Source organism: Strix uralensis, chromosome 1 (assembly GCF_047716275.1).
Source record: "Strix uralensis isolate ZFMK-TIS-50842 chromosome 1, bStrUra1, whole genome shotgun sequence".
In the NCBI taxonomy this organism is placed as follows: Eukaryota; Metazoa; Chordata; class Aves; order Strigiformes; family Strigidae; genus Strix; species Strix uralensis.
The window spans coordinates 71350076-71367213 of record NC_133972.1 but is presented as its reverse complement, the minus strand read 5'-3'; the positions used below and the strand labels follow the sequence as shown (position 1 = coordinate 71367213).

The 17138-nt window shown below is 45.2% G+C and overlaps 1 protein-coding gene across 1 annotated transcript in view; it reads left to right on the top strand.

The window, feature by feature from the left end:
* The first annotated feature begins 3117 nt into the window (after nt 1–3117).
* SALL3 (spalt like transcription factor 3) overlaps nt 3118–17138 on the top strand; it is a 24541-nt gene continuing 10520 nt past the window's right edge. The window contains exon 1 of the mRNA XM_074870577.1: nt 3118–4703. Coding sequence (XP_074726678.1) covers nt 4625–4703 — 79 coding nt within the window. The 5' untranslated portion in view covers nt 3118–4624. The remainder of the gene's footprint in view (nt 4704–17138) is intronic.

The window sequence follows — 17138 nt, the reverse complement described above, 5'->3', positions numbered from 1 at the left end:
AAGCAACATCGCAAAAGAAGACGACGATTAACAAATTAGATTTAATTACGGAGAGAAAAACAACTTTTGCTTCCCATCACCAGTAAAGTATTTTAGCGGACCCACCAGTCACGGCAGGGGGAGGCGAGCGGGCGCGGTTTGCGCCGGGACACGCGTGACTGCCGGCCCCACAGCTGCCGCGCACACCTGCGCGGTGCCGCGTCCCCCGCTCCTCTGCGCGCACCTCCCTGTGTGGGCGCGCAGAGATTTACGCGGTAAGCGATTTCCCCCCCCCCCCCCCCCGTCGCCTCCCCGCACCTTAGCGGCCGTGTTTTTCGCAGCCCAACTTCAGCGACTGCATCATTTTTATTTTTTTTTTTTTCCGCCCTCGAGTCAGGAAGATTAATTAAAAGGTCCGTGGAAAACTTTGCGGTGTAATGGGGAGCCGGGGGAGGGTGAAGGCAGGGGCCGGAGGAGACGCGTATCACTTCATAACTTTCCACTCGCCTCCCGAGCCCTCTGCACTGTCAGGGTTTTCCACACAGCTCGGGTAGAAAGTTTCCCCCGGCGATTTGCGTCGGTCCCGGCGGAGCGTCCCGGCGGTGCCCGCCGGAGCGGGGGCTCCGCGGCGCGTTCCCGGCGGGGGGGCGGGGGGGGGGGGGGGGAGGGAGGCAGCAGCCGCGCCGCCCGGCAACTTGCTCAGCGACCCCCGCGCGGCGCGGCGGGTTTTTTATTCCGAGAGGAAAAAGTGGGAAGGCGAGCGGCGTGAGGGAAAAGAAAACCATAAAATGTATCACTTGTAACCCTAGAATATGTTAATGTCAAGAGATACAAATCTGGTAATTATGCCTTTCTTGCCTGTTGTGTTCTCCATTGTTCATTAAACATTAAAGACGGGATTATTTAATTTTCCACTTAAACATTCTCTCACGTTCCTCAAAATCATATTAATTTTCAATCATTTCACTTTTCACAAAGGACAAAGTTTTGGTTTTGTATTGCTGTCAACGAGCTGCCTTATTTTATTTTTTTTTTCCTTCCACGTCGAGCTATAAGAAAGACACTTATAAACCGCTCTTCAAGAAATCGTCTGCTGCTGGGGGAACTACCAGGCACTGAGCAAGAGAAAACGCCAAAGTTTAGGGGGGGAAAAAAATGTTGCCTGAGCAACATCAACAAATCCTTTCAAAAGATGACTGGCTGAAAATCGACACATTTCTGGTACTACTGCAACTGGGGAGAAACGCCCGGGCGAGGTGAAAGTGCGCCCGCTCTCATTCCAGGCAAAGGTTTCGCTCGCCAAGGGTAGCTGAGCCCCCTCACCCAAAGCCAGTCGGAGAAAGGTACCTCCCTGCTCTTGAGGGAGAAGCCCTGACCCCAGCTCCCCACTCGCGGCTGCGGTGCTGAGGGTCACTCGGGTGCCCGCAGATGCTCGCTTCCACCTGCGCTCCGCCGGCTGCACGGCGCCGCATAGACACGCACACTCGCGCGTAACACTCGTACTATTCGGGGTGCGCCGGGTGCGGTAAATCCCGACTTTTGACGGGGGGGGGGGGACCCAAATAAAATATGCTCAATTAATGGGCGCGTCCCCTCCCACTTCATATTAGAAAATTACATCAGATTTCAGCCATCGCGGTCGTCTCCAGATATTTTCAGTGAGACGCTCTCAGTGCGAGCAAACTTTCAGCAAGGGTGGATGCACGGAGAGGGGATGCGTTAGAATTTATGGCCGGTAAACAAGTTTCTTAATTATAGAGCGGGCAGTCATTGCGAGGGGTCTCGTGCACACATCTCGCTGAACGAAGGACCGAAAAGTACACTCGCCTAATATCTAAAATGCTCTGATTTGGCGTTTCAGCGTTGTTTCCGTTAAGGGTCGTGCCTGTTTCCAACGAATACCTGCACCGCAGAGATCGCTGACGGTATGCATGTCAGCAAACTGTCCGGAGTGGCCTAAACTGTCGCCTCTAACTTTATTTGGTTTGCCTAGCCACATAAAAGCGGGGAATCAACCGAAAGCCCAGAGACGCGGTATCACGACGCACGAGATAAAGCGAGCTATCAGCAGGGAAAGTTTACACAGAGGAGCCTCCCAAAGCAGCCGGGGTCAGTGTGTTTTAAGGACTAGGGCTGGATTACGCGGGCTGGGGTGGGGGTATTAGGAGGAAATCCCTTTCACTGATCCCCGGCCCCAGACGTGGGTCGCCCTGCCGCCCCCGGCAAGGTGGGCTGCGCCTCCCTCCGCGCCCCAGCCAGGGCCGCGCCAGGGCTGCTCCGCCGAGCGCGGTGCGGAGTGGGGGGCGGCGGGGCGAGCGACACGCAGGGACCCCTCTACGACTAACAGTTAAAAAAAAAAAAAAGAAAAAAAAAAGAAAAAAAACACAGTGGAGGGGATCTCAGAGTCCGCGGGAGGAGCCCCCAGCCCCCAAACCACACAGAGGCGCGGAGCTGCGCGCTCGGGCCGTGCGCGCAGTGCGGGCCCCTGCGCGGCGCGGTGGCGATCGGCGACGGCCGGGTACATCCTAGCGGCGGGCGCCTGCCATGGGAGCCGGGCTGGCCGCGCTCCCCGCCCGCCTCGGCGCAGCGGGGGGCGGGCACCCCCGGCCCCGGGGAGCGGCAACTTGTGGCGGCGGCGGCCGGGGCGCTGGGGCTGCTGCTCGGCGGCGGGGCCGCCCGCCTCCCCGGGGGACGGACGGGGCGGGAGGGGACGCGAAGGCGGCGGGACGGGGCGGGGGAGGCTCGGCCCGGCTCCCCGGCAACTCGTAATGCGATAGAGGGGAAGGCGGGGTGGGGTGTGTGTGTGTGTGTGTGTGTGAGGGAAGTCTCTCCCTCCCCCCCTCCTCACTTTTACAAAAAAAGGGGGGGCCTGGGAGAAAAGCCGCTGTTGGGAAAGTGCGTGCAGAGAGGGAGGCTCGGAGGCGGCGGGGAGCGGATCGGGCTGCGGGGCTGGGGGCAGCCCCGGCGGCAGCCCCGGCAGCGCGGCACGGGAGGCGGAGGAGGAGGAGGAGAGTAGGAGGAGCCGCCGTGTGACCCGCACCGCTCCCAAACTTGAAAGTTTATCTGCCCGAAATCAACAGCGGCCGCGGTGCGCGCACCGCTCCTCGGCACGGAGCGGAGGCATCGACCGGGGAAGCCGCCGCGCCGGGAGCGGCCGCCGGCGCCGCTGCGAGCCAGGCAAGGCAGGGGAGGGGGGTCCACCCCTGCGACAACAACAACAGCCACCCCCCACCCCCCAAATCTGGGAGAGGATCGATACTATTTGCTGGAGACCAAGGACTTGCTCATCGGCGCACACGCGGGACCGCTGTCATTAGCGACCAGGACACACGGCTGAGCCGGGGGGGGGTGGGGGGGGCGGTGAGGAGTGTCACGAAAAGTCATTCCAACCTGAGAGAGAGAGAGGGAGAAAGAAAAAAAACTTCCTACCAATGGACAACAGGAAGTGACCACCACCACCAACGGGGAGTCTCTGCTTGGAGAAAGAAGCTGCAAGACAAAGAAGAAGGAAGGAGAGGTGAAAGACAAAACTGCCCAAGGTCTTCTGCGTGTGCGTGCGTGCGCCTTCGAGAGAGGGGAGAACAAAAGTCAGCCGGGAAGGAGAGACAGAGAAAGAGCGACGGAAAAGGAGACAGGATGGAGGAAGAGCTAAAGACAAGCGTGTGAAGATCGAGGAGAAAGAAGAGCAGAGCAACACACACGCACGCCGAAAAGAAAGGGAAAAAGAAAAAGCATACACAAAAGTTTCTTTTCCTCCTGGGAAGAAATTACTCACACGCACACAGAAATCAGATGCCTTGCAGATCAACTTCTGCGGAAAGAGAGACCAAGAGAGAAGAAGACGCAGAGTGATGTGAAGAAAGAAAGAAAGGAAGAAAGAAGGAAAGAAAAGAAAAAACAAAAACAAAAACAAAACCAGAAAAGCAAGCAAAGAGAGCAGAAGGAAGCAGAGCAAAAGAAACTGAGAGCCGGGGGGGGGAAGAAAGACAGACAGAAAAGCGAAGATCGTGACCTCCCCCAACAAGTGAACCTTGCACATATGTTGTGTAAAGTGTGTGCAAAACAGAGCCCTCCTGCGTGGTGCGTGTGTGTTTCGCTGCCGCCGCCGCCGCTGCTGCCGCCGCCGCCGCGGTCGGTGCCTCTCGCAGGCGGCGCTGCCGGTGCCGGGGAGACGCATCATTTGGCGGAGCGAAGCGGCTAATTGCGGAGCCCCGTCCTTCATTTACATATGCAGCCTGAGTCCGCTGGAGCCGCGCCAATCCGCGCTCGCCCCCAGCACCATTAATCGCCATGCATTATTCACAATCATAATTACAGAGCCCCATGCGCGCTCCGCGCAGCCGCCCCAGCCCGCCGCGCACACCCCGCCGCACCGCGCACACCCCGCCCGGCTGATCCCCCACTCGCTCACCCGCTCACTCCCAGTTTGGTTGGCTGGTTCGCGGTGCTTTTTTTTTTTTTTTTTTTTGGTTGGTTGCCTTTTCTGTTGTTTGTTTGGTTTGTTTTGCAACTCGACTTTTATTTGCGAACAGTTATTTTCAGCCCCCACCCCCCCCTTCCCTCGCTCCCAATTCCTCCCCCCTTTCCACCTCCACGTCGCTGATGCCTCTGCAAAAAGCAGAGTCAAGACGGCTCAGTTAGCAGCATGTCTCGTCGAAAGCAAGCGAAACCCCAGCATCTCAAATCGGACGAAGAGCTGCAAGCGGAGGTAGTTTCTGAGCACGGTAAGGGCTCCCGGCGCCTCTTTCTCCTTCTCTCTCTCCTTTTGTGAGTGTGTTTCGGATGGAGATAGGTGGATTTATGGTGATGGTGAACATGGGAGCGCAATTACTCTGCAGCGGGAGAATGGGAATTAGAGCAGCTGGGGGAAGAGGCAGCGGAACTGAGAAGTTAGCAGTTTAGCCAAGTTTCTGCAGCCCACCCCCTGACTAACCATCCCTCCCAGCAGCTCCCCCCTGGCCTCCCGAGCGCTTTTATCGCGGCTGGGCTCGGCGGCGGGGCGAGGCCCTCCCTCCCCACGCACCCGGGTTCGGGCAGCTGCAGGAGCGGGCACCCCGGAGAAGCGCCTGCCTCCTCCTCTTCCTCCTCCTCCTCCTCTCCGCTGCGCTCCCTCTCTCTATATTTTTGGGTACCCTTTTTTCTCCTCCCCCGCTCCCCCCCGGTGGAGGCTCCGAGGAGCCACGTTCCCCTCGCCCCGCCGGCAGGAAAGTTGGGGCGGCCGGGGCCGGGGTGCCCTGCCTGGGGCTGCGGGCTCTCGGGGGGTCCCGGGGGCTGCCGGGCCCCGGGGCGCGCCCCCGGGGCAGCCCCACCGCGGCCAGTGGCCGGGACTCCTCCCCGCCGCCCCGAGCCGCCTGGCGCAGGCTGGAGGCTGGAGGGGGGGGGGGGGGCGGCGGCTTTCTGGGCCGCCCGCTTGGGCTTCGGGCTTCCCCGGCCGCTCGCCCCCCTCCCCCCGAGAGCGGGGGGCCCCGGTAGGAGCGGGCAGGGCCGCTCGGGTGCGCGGGGCAGCGGAGGGGGGTTCGTTATTTTCGAGAAGGTTGAGCAGCAGCTTTTCGCCTCCCCCCTCCCTGCGTTGCCTTCCCCCCTTCTCCTCCCGGCTCTGCCGCGACTGTAATTATTATCGGTGGTAGGTGACACGGAGTGCCACCACCGCCACCAGCCCCTGTCGCGCCGGCTGCAGGCAGTGGGGAAGGGTTATTTTCTCGCCCATCCGCCATTCTTTGCTCCCTCCCCACACGCAGGCACAGGCACACTTGCTTTTATGCATCTGGGCTGCCCAGGCTACTAGTGAACAAGTGTCCAAAGCTGGAAAGATTTGGACTGTGCTCACTCCTTATTTCCACTTCGCTGTAATTTTTTCGAGTAGAGGGCTGCGGGGTTTTTTTCCTTCCTTTTTTTTTTTTTTTTAGTTTTAATTTCCTTACTAGTCCTTGCTATTGCAGTGTGCAAAGGCATGCCACAGCCCATACTCACTTTTCCTGGGCTAAGTTCAGAGCTTCCACTTGAAAGTTTTTCTTTTCCTCTGTGCACAGGGCCCACTGCTTGCTTAGTTTCTCACATAACCAAGTGGGAGCCCCAATGTTTTCTGCTTTCTGTGTAGGCCCCTTGCTCCACTGTTTTATCCCCCCTCTCCCTCCCTTCAAAAAGAAAAAAAGTAATTCTTCTGCTTCGAAACTATAATGACTTTTAAGGTGCATCTGTGGGGAGAGAAAGGCAGCAAAGTTGAAGCCTGAGGAGGATTTTGACTATTGTATCTGAACTTTACAGACCTGAAGCTTAAGGCAGCATGAATCCACTTCATCAGGTTAAAACATCTGTCAGACTGGCAAATCGTTAAGCCTCCTGCTCCTTCCCAGGGTATTTGGGGAGCCAGGGAGTGAGTCCCACACTGTCCAGGGCTGCTAAGGGGGCTACTCAACCTGCTCCAGGAAAACCCTGGGTGTTGACAATAACAGACACACAGAGAAATGCTTCCTTCTGTCACAGCAGAGGAGCAAAGCGGTGTATTTTCCAAATTTATTTTTTTTCTTAGGAAACAGTGGTTGTGTGAAATAAATTAATACAGGCAAGCAGATGAGAATTAGTATTTTATTATGTAAACAAGATTTGTTGAGCCCAGTCTCTGTTGGGGTAGGTTCTAGGTCTAAGAATTTATCACTAGTGTGATAAACTTTTACATGCTCTGAATCCATTTCAATACAGAAAAATAAAACCCCACTACTTCATTATGACACTCCTGGCGAGTTAATAAATTGAAAAAAATTGTTAAACTAGGTTTTTGTTTTGTTTTGTGAATCTTATCTATGTAGCCATGTCACCCGAGATTAGAACAAGAGATATGCTAAAAAGAAACGCTTGCATATGGTGGGTAGATTAAGGACAAAGAATCTTTTTGTCATGGAAATGTTTTTTTTTTTTCCCCTTTTTTGGGGGGTTTTGTTTTGTTTACTTCATCACATAGAATTTCTCACACTTGGTTTGTTTTGTATTGCCCTCAATGACTACATGATCAAATGAATGGATTTATTTCTGCCGAATGAGAAAGACAGTCTTTCCATCAAAAGGACTACATTGCATCCCAGTGAGGAATTTTAAAGCGTTATTATTGTGGTCCCTGAATAGCACAAAATCGGCTTTCACAGCAGCCCTAAAATGCAACAATGTAAATACTTTTCAGCCTTAGAAGGCTGTTATCAAAATGTGCTATGTTTCCTTTTATTAAAACATATTTTAATTAATAGAGTGAAACCCTTCACAGTTAACAATTAACAAGCTAAAGTAGTGCTGTTGGTTTTGCACTTTCATTTGAGAAATGTGAACAAGGTGGAGACAGGATACACGAGTAGAGGGCTATCTAGTGCACATTAGTGTAATGTAAATCATTTACACGTTATATTAGGAAGCCTAACGATTGCTATACTGAAAGCAATTTTATAGGCCAGATATAATGAGCGCTCCAAATCTCATGAATTAAAACACTTCTTGTCAAGTCAGTGTTCTTCGTTTCTGTTCACAGCTGTAATCAAGATATTGCTACAGTTCCTGAGCATATTTTGCAACAGGCCAAAAATAGTTTGCACAGTGCAAGAATATTTGTCGGTTTTAGAAAGCAAACTCTTTAAGCAGTATTATTTGATGCATGTAGCCTTTTCACTAATTTGGCTGTTTATCTTCAAAGGTGGAAGTTGTTGTTAACACAAGATTAAGCAAATGAAGCTTATTATTTATTTAATGAAATCGTGTTTAATATCACCCTAAAATAGATTTTATTAAGTGAAGCATTTCAAAATGAATGTCCCATAAACATAATCCACAGGGTGAAGGGACATTCATAGTAGCAGGGAGAAGCCTGGCAGTTTGGGGAGCAGAATGCAAGATAAACATTAGGCCAGATTTTAAGCTGACTGGGCTCACCATAACTTTCATGCTACCGTTACCACAGAAGTTTTAGAATCAGAACAAATAATTTTATAGCTAGCTTGGGCTACAGCTAACACAACTGCATTCAAACAGGGCAGTGTCATGATGGTGAGAAATTGTTGGAAATCTGAAGATAATTACCAATGTCATCAACTAGAGATTTACACTCAAAATCGTTTGAAATTATTTGTCAAAAGTGAAATGCTAAAAATACATTTTTTAATAATCTTGAAAAGAAGTGTTAACAAACAGCTGGTGATGATATATTCCTTGAATGATTGCACTGTAGAAGAGTGAACAAAAGATACCAATTAAAAAAACCCACTTTGAGATTAGTAAATTAGAGATATGATGGAAATCATTTAAAAACCAGCAGCAGCAGGACTCAGATGACTGCCTGTCGAATACAATAATCTGAGTTTCTCAGTAAATGTAAAGCATTGTAATAGCTGGAATTACATTTCTAATACACTTGCCTAATTCAACAGATTACAAACAAATCAGAATTATAGATACAATGCACATGCTTCAACTCTGATTAATTTTTCTGTTAAACCGCAGATATAGCATTTGTATTTTCAAAGTAGGGATAATAAAAGGTTGGGTTTTTTTGTAACGCTGAAAAGTGATTCTTAGAGTGGGCAAGTGAGGTTCCAGTAAGGGTGATGACAAATGATGTTTTGGACTTTTTCATGCAAAGTTTCTGGCAAAGACATATCATTGTTTAGTCTGAAGTGGAAGGGATACTTTGTAGTGAACTGTGTAATGGACAGTTTTCTCATGTGCCTTTTGCAATCAGTTTTTTAAACATAGGACCTGTGTCCCCCCTGCTCCTTCAATACATACAACATAGTCTAAACTGATGGATCTTTTTCATCTGGTAAAGTGGGCTTGGGCTGTGCAGTTCTGAGCAGTTCGTGACCGCACTCGGTATTTTTCTGGAGTGTGTACACAGACACACATGCTCCGCTACAGCAATGACACAGTTCGCTGTGGAGCAGCTAAGCATGTTCACTCTACCTGCATATACAGAGGGTAAAAACACATTTTGGAGGGACATTCCTATGTACAAAATAGTGGTTATTCCACATCGGTTAGACACCATTGCCTTTAAAACTTGAGAAGTCACAAGCTGCTGTCAGTAAACATAAAACTTAGGTGATTTTTGCACATGTTTGTTCTGAGGCAAATGTAAGAGAAGGCTTTTTGTTTTGAAGAATAAAGGCCAAATAAGTATTGCTATAAATTGTCCCTTTGATAAGGAATAGTAATTGAAACTTTATACAAATAGTTCTGCTATTACGGTAGAGACTTAACATTCAAACTATGTAACATCTGTATTTGTATAATATTTAAAATCTTCTGTTTTGAACTGTGTTAGCAATAGGAAAATATTTAGAATAATAAGGAGACTACAACAATCAGCCAGTTTGCTGATGTATGTAAAACAGTGAAAGGAGACAAAACTGGGTCAGATTTTATCTGGTGGTGCTGATTTTGAGGAAGTCTCACCATCTCCTGAGGTAGACAGTAAGGCTTTTTTTTTTGGAGTGGAAGGGAGGAAATTTTGGAAGGTGTTGGTTTAAATTCTGTGTAATTAAACTATTAATATGCATACATTTAGCTGTTGGAAATTACTTCTTGCCTAAGTAAGAGGAAAAGCTACAATTCAAAAAACGGGTGGCATTTTAAAAAAAGAGTAAAAATAAACAAATTAATAATGAGTATTAGTGCCGTTTCTGAAAAATAGTTTGAGTTCTGGGAAGATTTTCTGGCTATCTTTCTTTCATTTGATTTGTTGACTGCCAAGCCAGGACAAGCACATCTGTTGACTATCCATCAGTCAGGACATGAGTCAATCACTTTTGCTGATAATAAACCGGGTCTGGCATGACATTAAAATAGTTAAGTACTGACACATTTTCCAAAATAAAGCATGTAAAAATAATTTCTTTCATAATATTTCATCTGTAAAGTAAGAGCAATTTGCTATTTTGTTTTTCAGAGGAATCATCAGTAAATCTATTCCCAGCAGTAAATTTTTATTGAATTATACATTTCAATGTAAAGGGCCAAAATCCTGTTTCCTTTACCCTCTTAAAATTTCCCACTAAATGTAGTGAAGGTTTTCCATTAATTAAAAAGAGGGAAATTAGGCCAAAATATACTTTTAGGAGCTGGTTCAGTTACAGTGCTGTTGGACGTAGAGTGCATTTCTTCTTATTGAGGAAAACCCCTTCAAAATTGGGAAAGCCAGAAAAATAGTTGTTTAAAAGGGTGACAGCAAACCATAATGAAACGCACTTAAAAACTGTGTTTCTTTTAAGTTGAAAAGTGAAAAGGTAGTGGACCGAAGAGTGGGCCCTTTAGTATTGCCTTGCTGTTGTTAGGGTACACAAAGTGAGCACTCTTGAACAATATTTCTTATGGGGTAAGCTAAATCTTTAAAAAGAGCCCTTCTGAACCTCTTATTGCCAGTCTCTAATACTGGTTCCAAACACACCCCCCACTTTCACCACTCCTCCTCCAAAATTTGGACCCTATCACTGGTTGAAAAAGAAACACCAAAAAACGTCCAAACTTCTGACCTGGAGAGCGAGGCACGCCGAAATATTTGGGAAGGCTGTTGACCTCCTCCAGGAGCTACCGGCCGGCCGGCCAGGGTGGGTGCGTGGGGCATGGGTGCGGGAGGCGCAGGTGGGTGCTGGGTGGACGGGTGGGTGCTGCCGTGGGCGGCCAGCGGGCCGCTGCAGGAGCCCAGCCTGCAGCCGGGGATGCGGGGGGATTGCGGAGTGCCAGAGAGCTTCCCCAGGACTCTCCCTGAGGGTGGGTAGTTAGAAGTGCTTTGACAAGGCTTGCTGATTTAACCTTTGCCTGCTTTGCCCTGCCAGGGGTGGCCACTAGATGTCAAGCTCATAATACAATTAGTACATCTGTGCAGTTGACCTTGGCAGCACGGCTTACCACTGTTCTGTTAAGTGTTAACACTGAATTTGAGTGTTAACTAGAGATCCCTCTGAGTTTGCTACATGCTGTACAGCTTATCAAATGCCCATCTAGTTCAGCACAAGTGTTTACAGTTCTTAAAGAAGGAAAAAGGTTTCCTTTTGTGAAGCCCAGCATCTTGAGCTGCTTAATTAACCCTGCAGGTGCCACAGTATTTTTGTTTCAGTTAATCAAAACCAACTCGCTATTCAGTGTTTCTGGAGATTCCTCTACTGGTGCCATTTGATATTTTTATTTTATGATTTTATTGATGTAGTAATATTCCCAAAGCTGGAAATGATGAACGCTAGTGAATTTGTTTAGCTCTTTATGTGCTTTGCTATCCTGTGCAATACAGCCATATACAGAATGGTAAATGAGCAGAAGGACTGAGCTGCACAACTGGCATCGAATCACTCAGGTTTGCTGTTTCAAGCACTCCTGCATGTGAGAAATTTTACCCAGAGGAGTAGTGCCATTGAGTCTCATATATGTAAGTTCAGTTTTGAGACGCTTAGGAGATGCAGGTTTGGGTCCTCACGTTGGCTTTTCCTATTGTGATCCTCCAAACACAGATTTGTCAGCGTTTCTGTGGCTGTTCAGAGAGTGGCTGGCTTCATTCTGCAAGGTGTTAGAGTTACGCAGTTCAAGATGTAGTTAATTATATACTTACCAAGAGCACTAGATTCTCCATAGCTTTCCTTCTAGTTGTTTCGGTTTGGTTTGTTTTTCCAACGTCTTTTTCATATCAGCTATGTTAGAAGTACTGACCTCGATTTTTTTAGGATTCTCAATAAAACTTGATACATTCCAAATAAACTTAGTTCCTACAAACATCAGTATATTTGCACACAAATTCTGTGCAACCCGAAATTAATATATACATGCCATAACAGCCAACCCAGTAGCTGTTTATATGATTTTGAAAAACATAATGCAGGTCTTATTTAATATGATATCTTGCGCAAATATTCCAAGCAATTTGTGAAGCTTGCATCTGTTCCACATCTGCATACACGTAGAAAGGCGCCAGTGTTTGAGATAACGAAGTGCTTCACCGCACAGATTAGAAACTGCAAATGTTTTAAACAGAATACAGTTAGTGCCTGTGCCACAGGTGGCTGTTACTTAACAAATTCTGAGATTTAGGCTACTGAATAGATCAAATCGAGTGTGCCAGGTCAGTACTGGCTTTTGCATAGCAAGAGTGCCCTCCACTGTTCAAATCCATACTAGCAGCTTTTGTGGTCTGAGAAAAAGGACAGAAAATTTTTCTATTGAGTCTGGAATTTCTTCTACATTGTTAAACACAGTAGGGGTCTCTATTTGTCTCCTCCTGTTTCACAGCTTGGGCTCAGTATGTGATAATTCATCTTTCTTTATGGGATTCAAAGCTATCATAAAGAGTTAAAAAGAATTAATTTGCAAGAAAATAAACGTGTTCTAACAATTTAAGAAAACTTTCTTTAAAAGCTCTGTCAATTGTAAGAGATGATAAAGCTAAGGAAAAAGTAATACTGTTCTTCTCAAGGATCAATATGTAGTTACAAGGCTACTGTTTCCAAATGAATATCATTTTGAAAACAGATTTATTATTTCCTTTAATATATTTTCTTACTTTATTTAAATTGTGCTTGGGGAAAAATAAGATTGTGTATTCCAATGATAGGAGTAGTAAATAATTGTCCTGTATCGGTGCGCTATGCTCAGAGTTTTGTTTATAATATTGCTTGTTTAAATATACCAAAATGCTGTGAGCTGCACTTTGAAAGGATTACTGGATTTGCATGTGAGAGCATTTTATACATCTGTTTTCATAGTTAGCAGACATTTTATCTTTAGCTGATGTTAACAAACGCATTTTTTTCTGAAACTTCCTCACAGTTTGTACACTGCTTCTCAGTGAAAGATCAGTGGGTTTTTTTCTTCCTGAAAGAAATTCCTACATTTAGAAAATATAGAAATAATAGTAACTCATACAACACTTTTCCATGTTCTCATTTGTATTATTGCATATAGTCTTAAAAAGAAGCTTCAGAAAATATTTTACTCACATTTTTGTTGGATTCCTTTACAAGACACTTTTGTTTGAATGCTTCAGGAAGGTATCAGGAATTTGAAACAGATGAAAGCCTAGAAAATGTTGATTCTCTTATCCGATTTTATCCAAGTGTCTTATGAATCATACATAATTTGAGGAATCTGTGATACAGAGTAAGAAAATATAACAAAGTACTGAATTGTCAGAGAACATTTCATTGTAATAGTCTTTATTTAATATAATTTAAAAGGTGTTTTTCAGGTCATTTACATGTACAGAACTAGAAGTGATTTAAGTTGAGACAAAATTAAAAGATTCTGGAGCAAAGATGAAACAGTGGAGTCAGTTGAAGCTTTATCCAGACCGGAACCAGCTAGTCCGAAGAAAGCGGGCATTTCATAAACAGCATACGTTTTCACAATTAACCAGACTCGAGTGTGATGTTTAATTTCAGTCTGTTTCACAAAAGTAGATGGAAGCATTTTCAAAGCAGCCATTTGTTATATTTTCCCTTGCATATCATGCAAGAGGCTTTCTTCTCACACAGAAGGACATATGCCTGCAATAAAAATTCAGAACTAGTAAAGCCAGGTTTACAAATCCTGCGTGTGTGCAGTCAGAAGCTGTGGCAATTTTTTGTCAAGTCTACACATTTCCTGACGGTGACTGAAAGACCCATGGCACCCTTTCAGCCCTCTCCCTTCCTTTCAGATGGCAAGAAAGCAGGCCAACACCATCCTCCCTGCAGCCATGAGTTGCTCAAGCCTGAAAAAGCGTTTGGTGGGTACGCTTAGTGAGGGTGACAGAGCAAAGCCTCCGGGCGTCAACCCCTTGTACCCCCTTCATTGAGTCAGCAGAGCACCTGAGCAGCTTTGGGTATCACCATCCTAAAGTGCCTTTCTCAAAATACCTTTATTTGAATTTCTGTGGGCTAATTTTAGGGCCTGACCCCAATGTGCAAGGTGACAGCACTCTGCTGGAGCCACCACAGCTCTGCGGGTTGGTACCTGCTTAGGAGCTTGCCCCAGGTACCATTTGAGAGATGTTGCCTGCAATTTTTCACCTGTTTTCATAGGGTAAGCTTTATGTGCTGTAATTCATCTTGCATCCCGTAGCAGCTTCAGATTAGTCTGTTAGCTGTTAGACTGCTAATGAGAAAAAGAAAATAACTGAGAGGTTATTAGTGGCTGAGATCCTGACTGCTTGACAAAACTCCCATTCAACACCTTTTGTGCAACTAAGAACTGCAAAATTCAACCCATGTCTATAAGATTAAGCAAGTGTTCCACTAATTCCCCCAAAGTCCTTGAAAATTTTTGCTGCACCACATCCTCACTGTAATAATAAAAATTACTGTTTCTCTTCAGGAAAAATAAAAGAAAAAAGATTAAATTCTTCAGTACTTAATGGATTTAATCACTTTGTAATATATCAGAAAATGAAAGCAAGCTATAAAACATAAGGAAACATGTAAAAATGCTGTGTTTTCCTGTAACAGGTATATGCTGTAACTAAAAACAAAAAATTAATTATTAACTTAATATGTTAACATTTAAAATTTTTAATAATCTGGAGTAATGATAAAATTTTGCTTTCTGTCATTCAGAATGTGATCGAGTTTTAACAAACAACAAAAATAGCCTTTCATGTGTAGGCATATGCGTTTAAGCTTTATGCCTTGTTGAAGTGGGTGAGAACTTACACTTCAAAAGCGACAATAAATACAGTACCTCAGTGCTTTCATATTAATAAGTACTACTGAAAGGGATGTTAAAAACCTCATTTGTGAAATCCTGGGGCAATGTCCATTTCTCCAATAGACATACATATATTTAAAAATATTTATCAGTTGTTATTTTGAATCTTGCTTCCTACCCCCCCCCCCCTCCCCGGCCCCTACTCCCGAAGTGTTTGTTTGGGTCAAGACCACAAAGACTGCTGTTTGCATGACTAGTTTGTACTCTTTCAATCCTGTTAATTTCAGTCGCGTTTCTAATGTGAGTAAATGTGAGCTACTCCTTTGAGTAGGAGTTGTTGGATAGTCTGTCATTCTGTGAAGCATCTTAGTAGACTCAGTGTGCTGTGCAGGGAACGTACCATCATCTATGGCAAAGCAGCGTTTACATCAGTGCCATCTGTGTCACCTGCTTGCGTACCAGTCCAAGAAAGTAAAGCTTTGAGAGAGATTTAACTTGTTTGATTTCTTAAGAAATACCAAAATAATTTATCCTAAATGGAAAATACTGTGATGGAGCTCTTTATATGTCTACTTTGAAGTTGTTTTTTGGGGAAAAAAAACCCTAATGACTCTAGCATTGTTCTCTAAAATATTTTTCAAAAGCAGTCCTTGAATATTTCAAGACGGTCAATGATATGAATGTACTTGGACTGGTCATTTGAAAAGTATTCTTGCTATTTTTATGGCTTGGGAGTTGAGGGAAGGAGGAATAAAAAAACAGAGCTGCAGGTCCCCAGTTAGTATGGGCGCAAGCCTGGTCCCCCTGAGATAGCACAAAACTATTCATTTATTTCATTGAGAACAGAGCTGAGCACTGATCATCTGAGAAATACCTATACTGCAGTATTCCACTTATACTTTTTCACAAGTTATATTTCAGATGCAAACTGCTGCTTCTTTGAGTTTATGAATTAGTACACTAGACTGGTTATTATCTTGAAACCTTGTACAGGTCCATATTGATACCTCCTGGCAGTGGGCATCAGTAGTTTAAGTTTCTGTTGGAAGCTTATGCATTATATATATTAGTACTGACATATATAAATCATGAGACTGTCTTCTAGTGCAGAAAATAATACCTGTTTTGATTGTAAATGTTCACATTTGGGTTTGGTGATTACTGTACAGTGTCTGAAATAATTACCTTACTAGTGTTTGATCAGCTCATTCTAGATCAGAGGACAGCCATATTTGAATGACTACATTGCCTGAATCCCTCACTAATTACTTAAACCTTTTGTGCAAGCTCTCCTTAAACAAAAAAATAGTGATATATAGATAAAAAGCTGGAAAAGGAGACGCACAGTTAGCAGCTTCTTTTAGAATCAATCCTCCTTTGCAACCATGCTTTAATAGTAGTAGTAGTTGTAGTGGTAAAGGTAGTAGTAGTAGTAATAATAATAATAATAATGATGATGATAATGATAGGCACCTATTACTCAGCTTGCCAAGGTTTGGCAATAAAAACTGGAAAATCTCCTCAGTGAAAGCCTTAGGAGAGACATGGTACCTCCGAGTGTGGTTGGTACTACCAACTAGTACTATCAACTCAGTAGATTCTGAATAAGGACCAGAGGATCAGGCCTCCCGACTATAAAAATGTAAATCTGTAACGTAAATAAGGATTTGTTTGAGTTGTCTTAGTTCAAAAACACTCTGGAGAGAGGCGAGCGTGTTGTGTGCCTCGCTGGTCTGTACTCTGCATGCTTTCACTTCGCGAAAGCTGAAGCACACACTGAAAATGTGGTTTGGAAGCCTGCTTTTTCACTTACTCATTTTGGGAGGCTTTAGGTTTTTCAGCATACTCTTTAGGAGACCTGTGGCCAGCATATATAAAGTAGTTCTTTTTCTGTGGTGACTCATGTTATCTTCTGTGATGTTTCTGTAACGTAGTATGAGAGTTAAGTTTCTACAGAAGCGTTTACTGTAAGGATTAGTTGAGTATTGTCTAGCAACAGCTATATATTATCGATCTTAACCCAAACAGTGTAACAGCATTAGCGCTTTGTGCAGAAGTCTTAAACAATATTTGACTGTTTTCAGTTGCATTTTATATCCCTCTCCTGAAAGGAAAAAAAGGAAGGGAGAAAATCCAGTAGTACTCGAAGAAGAGTTTTCCTTTTAGCTAGTAAGTACAGTAGAATTTTTTATAACTAAAATTATAAATGAGAAAAAACATTCAGTGATCATTTCTCAATAGAAAATGCATGTCTTATTTAGTGGAAATCCCCAGATATATAAATGTATAGTGCCATCTTAACAGTTTTTTGAAGGTGCAGTTTTGGAAGGTACAGGGAAATAATAAGTTTTAGAGGGTCTAGAAGGCTAGGAAATAGTATTCAGGGCACAGATTTATCACCTTTATCAGACAAAACTCCCTGCTGAAATCTGTAGGGAGTTTTAGCTCAGCGAAGACTGAAAGAACTGACATGTAATTTTGTCAAAAGCTATTTTATAGTTAATGTTCTGTAAAAGCCT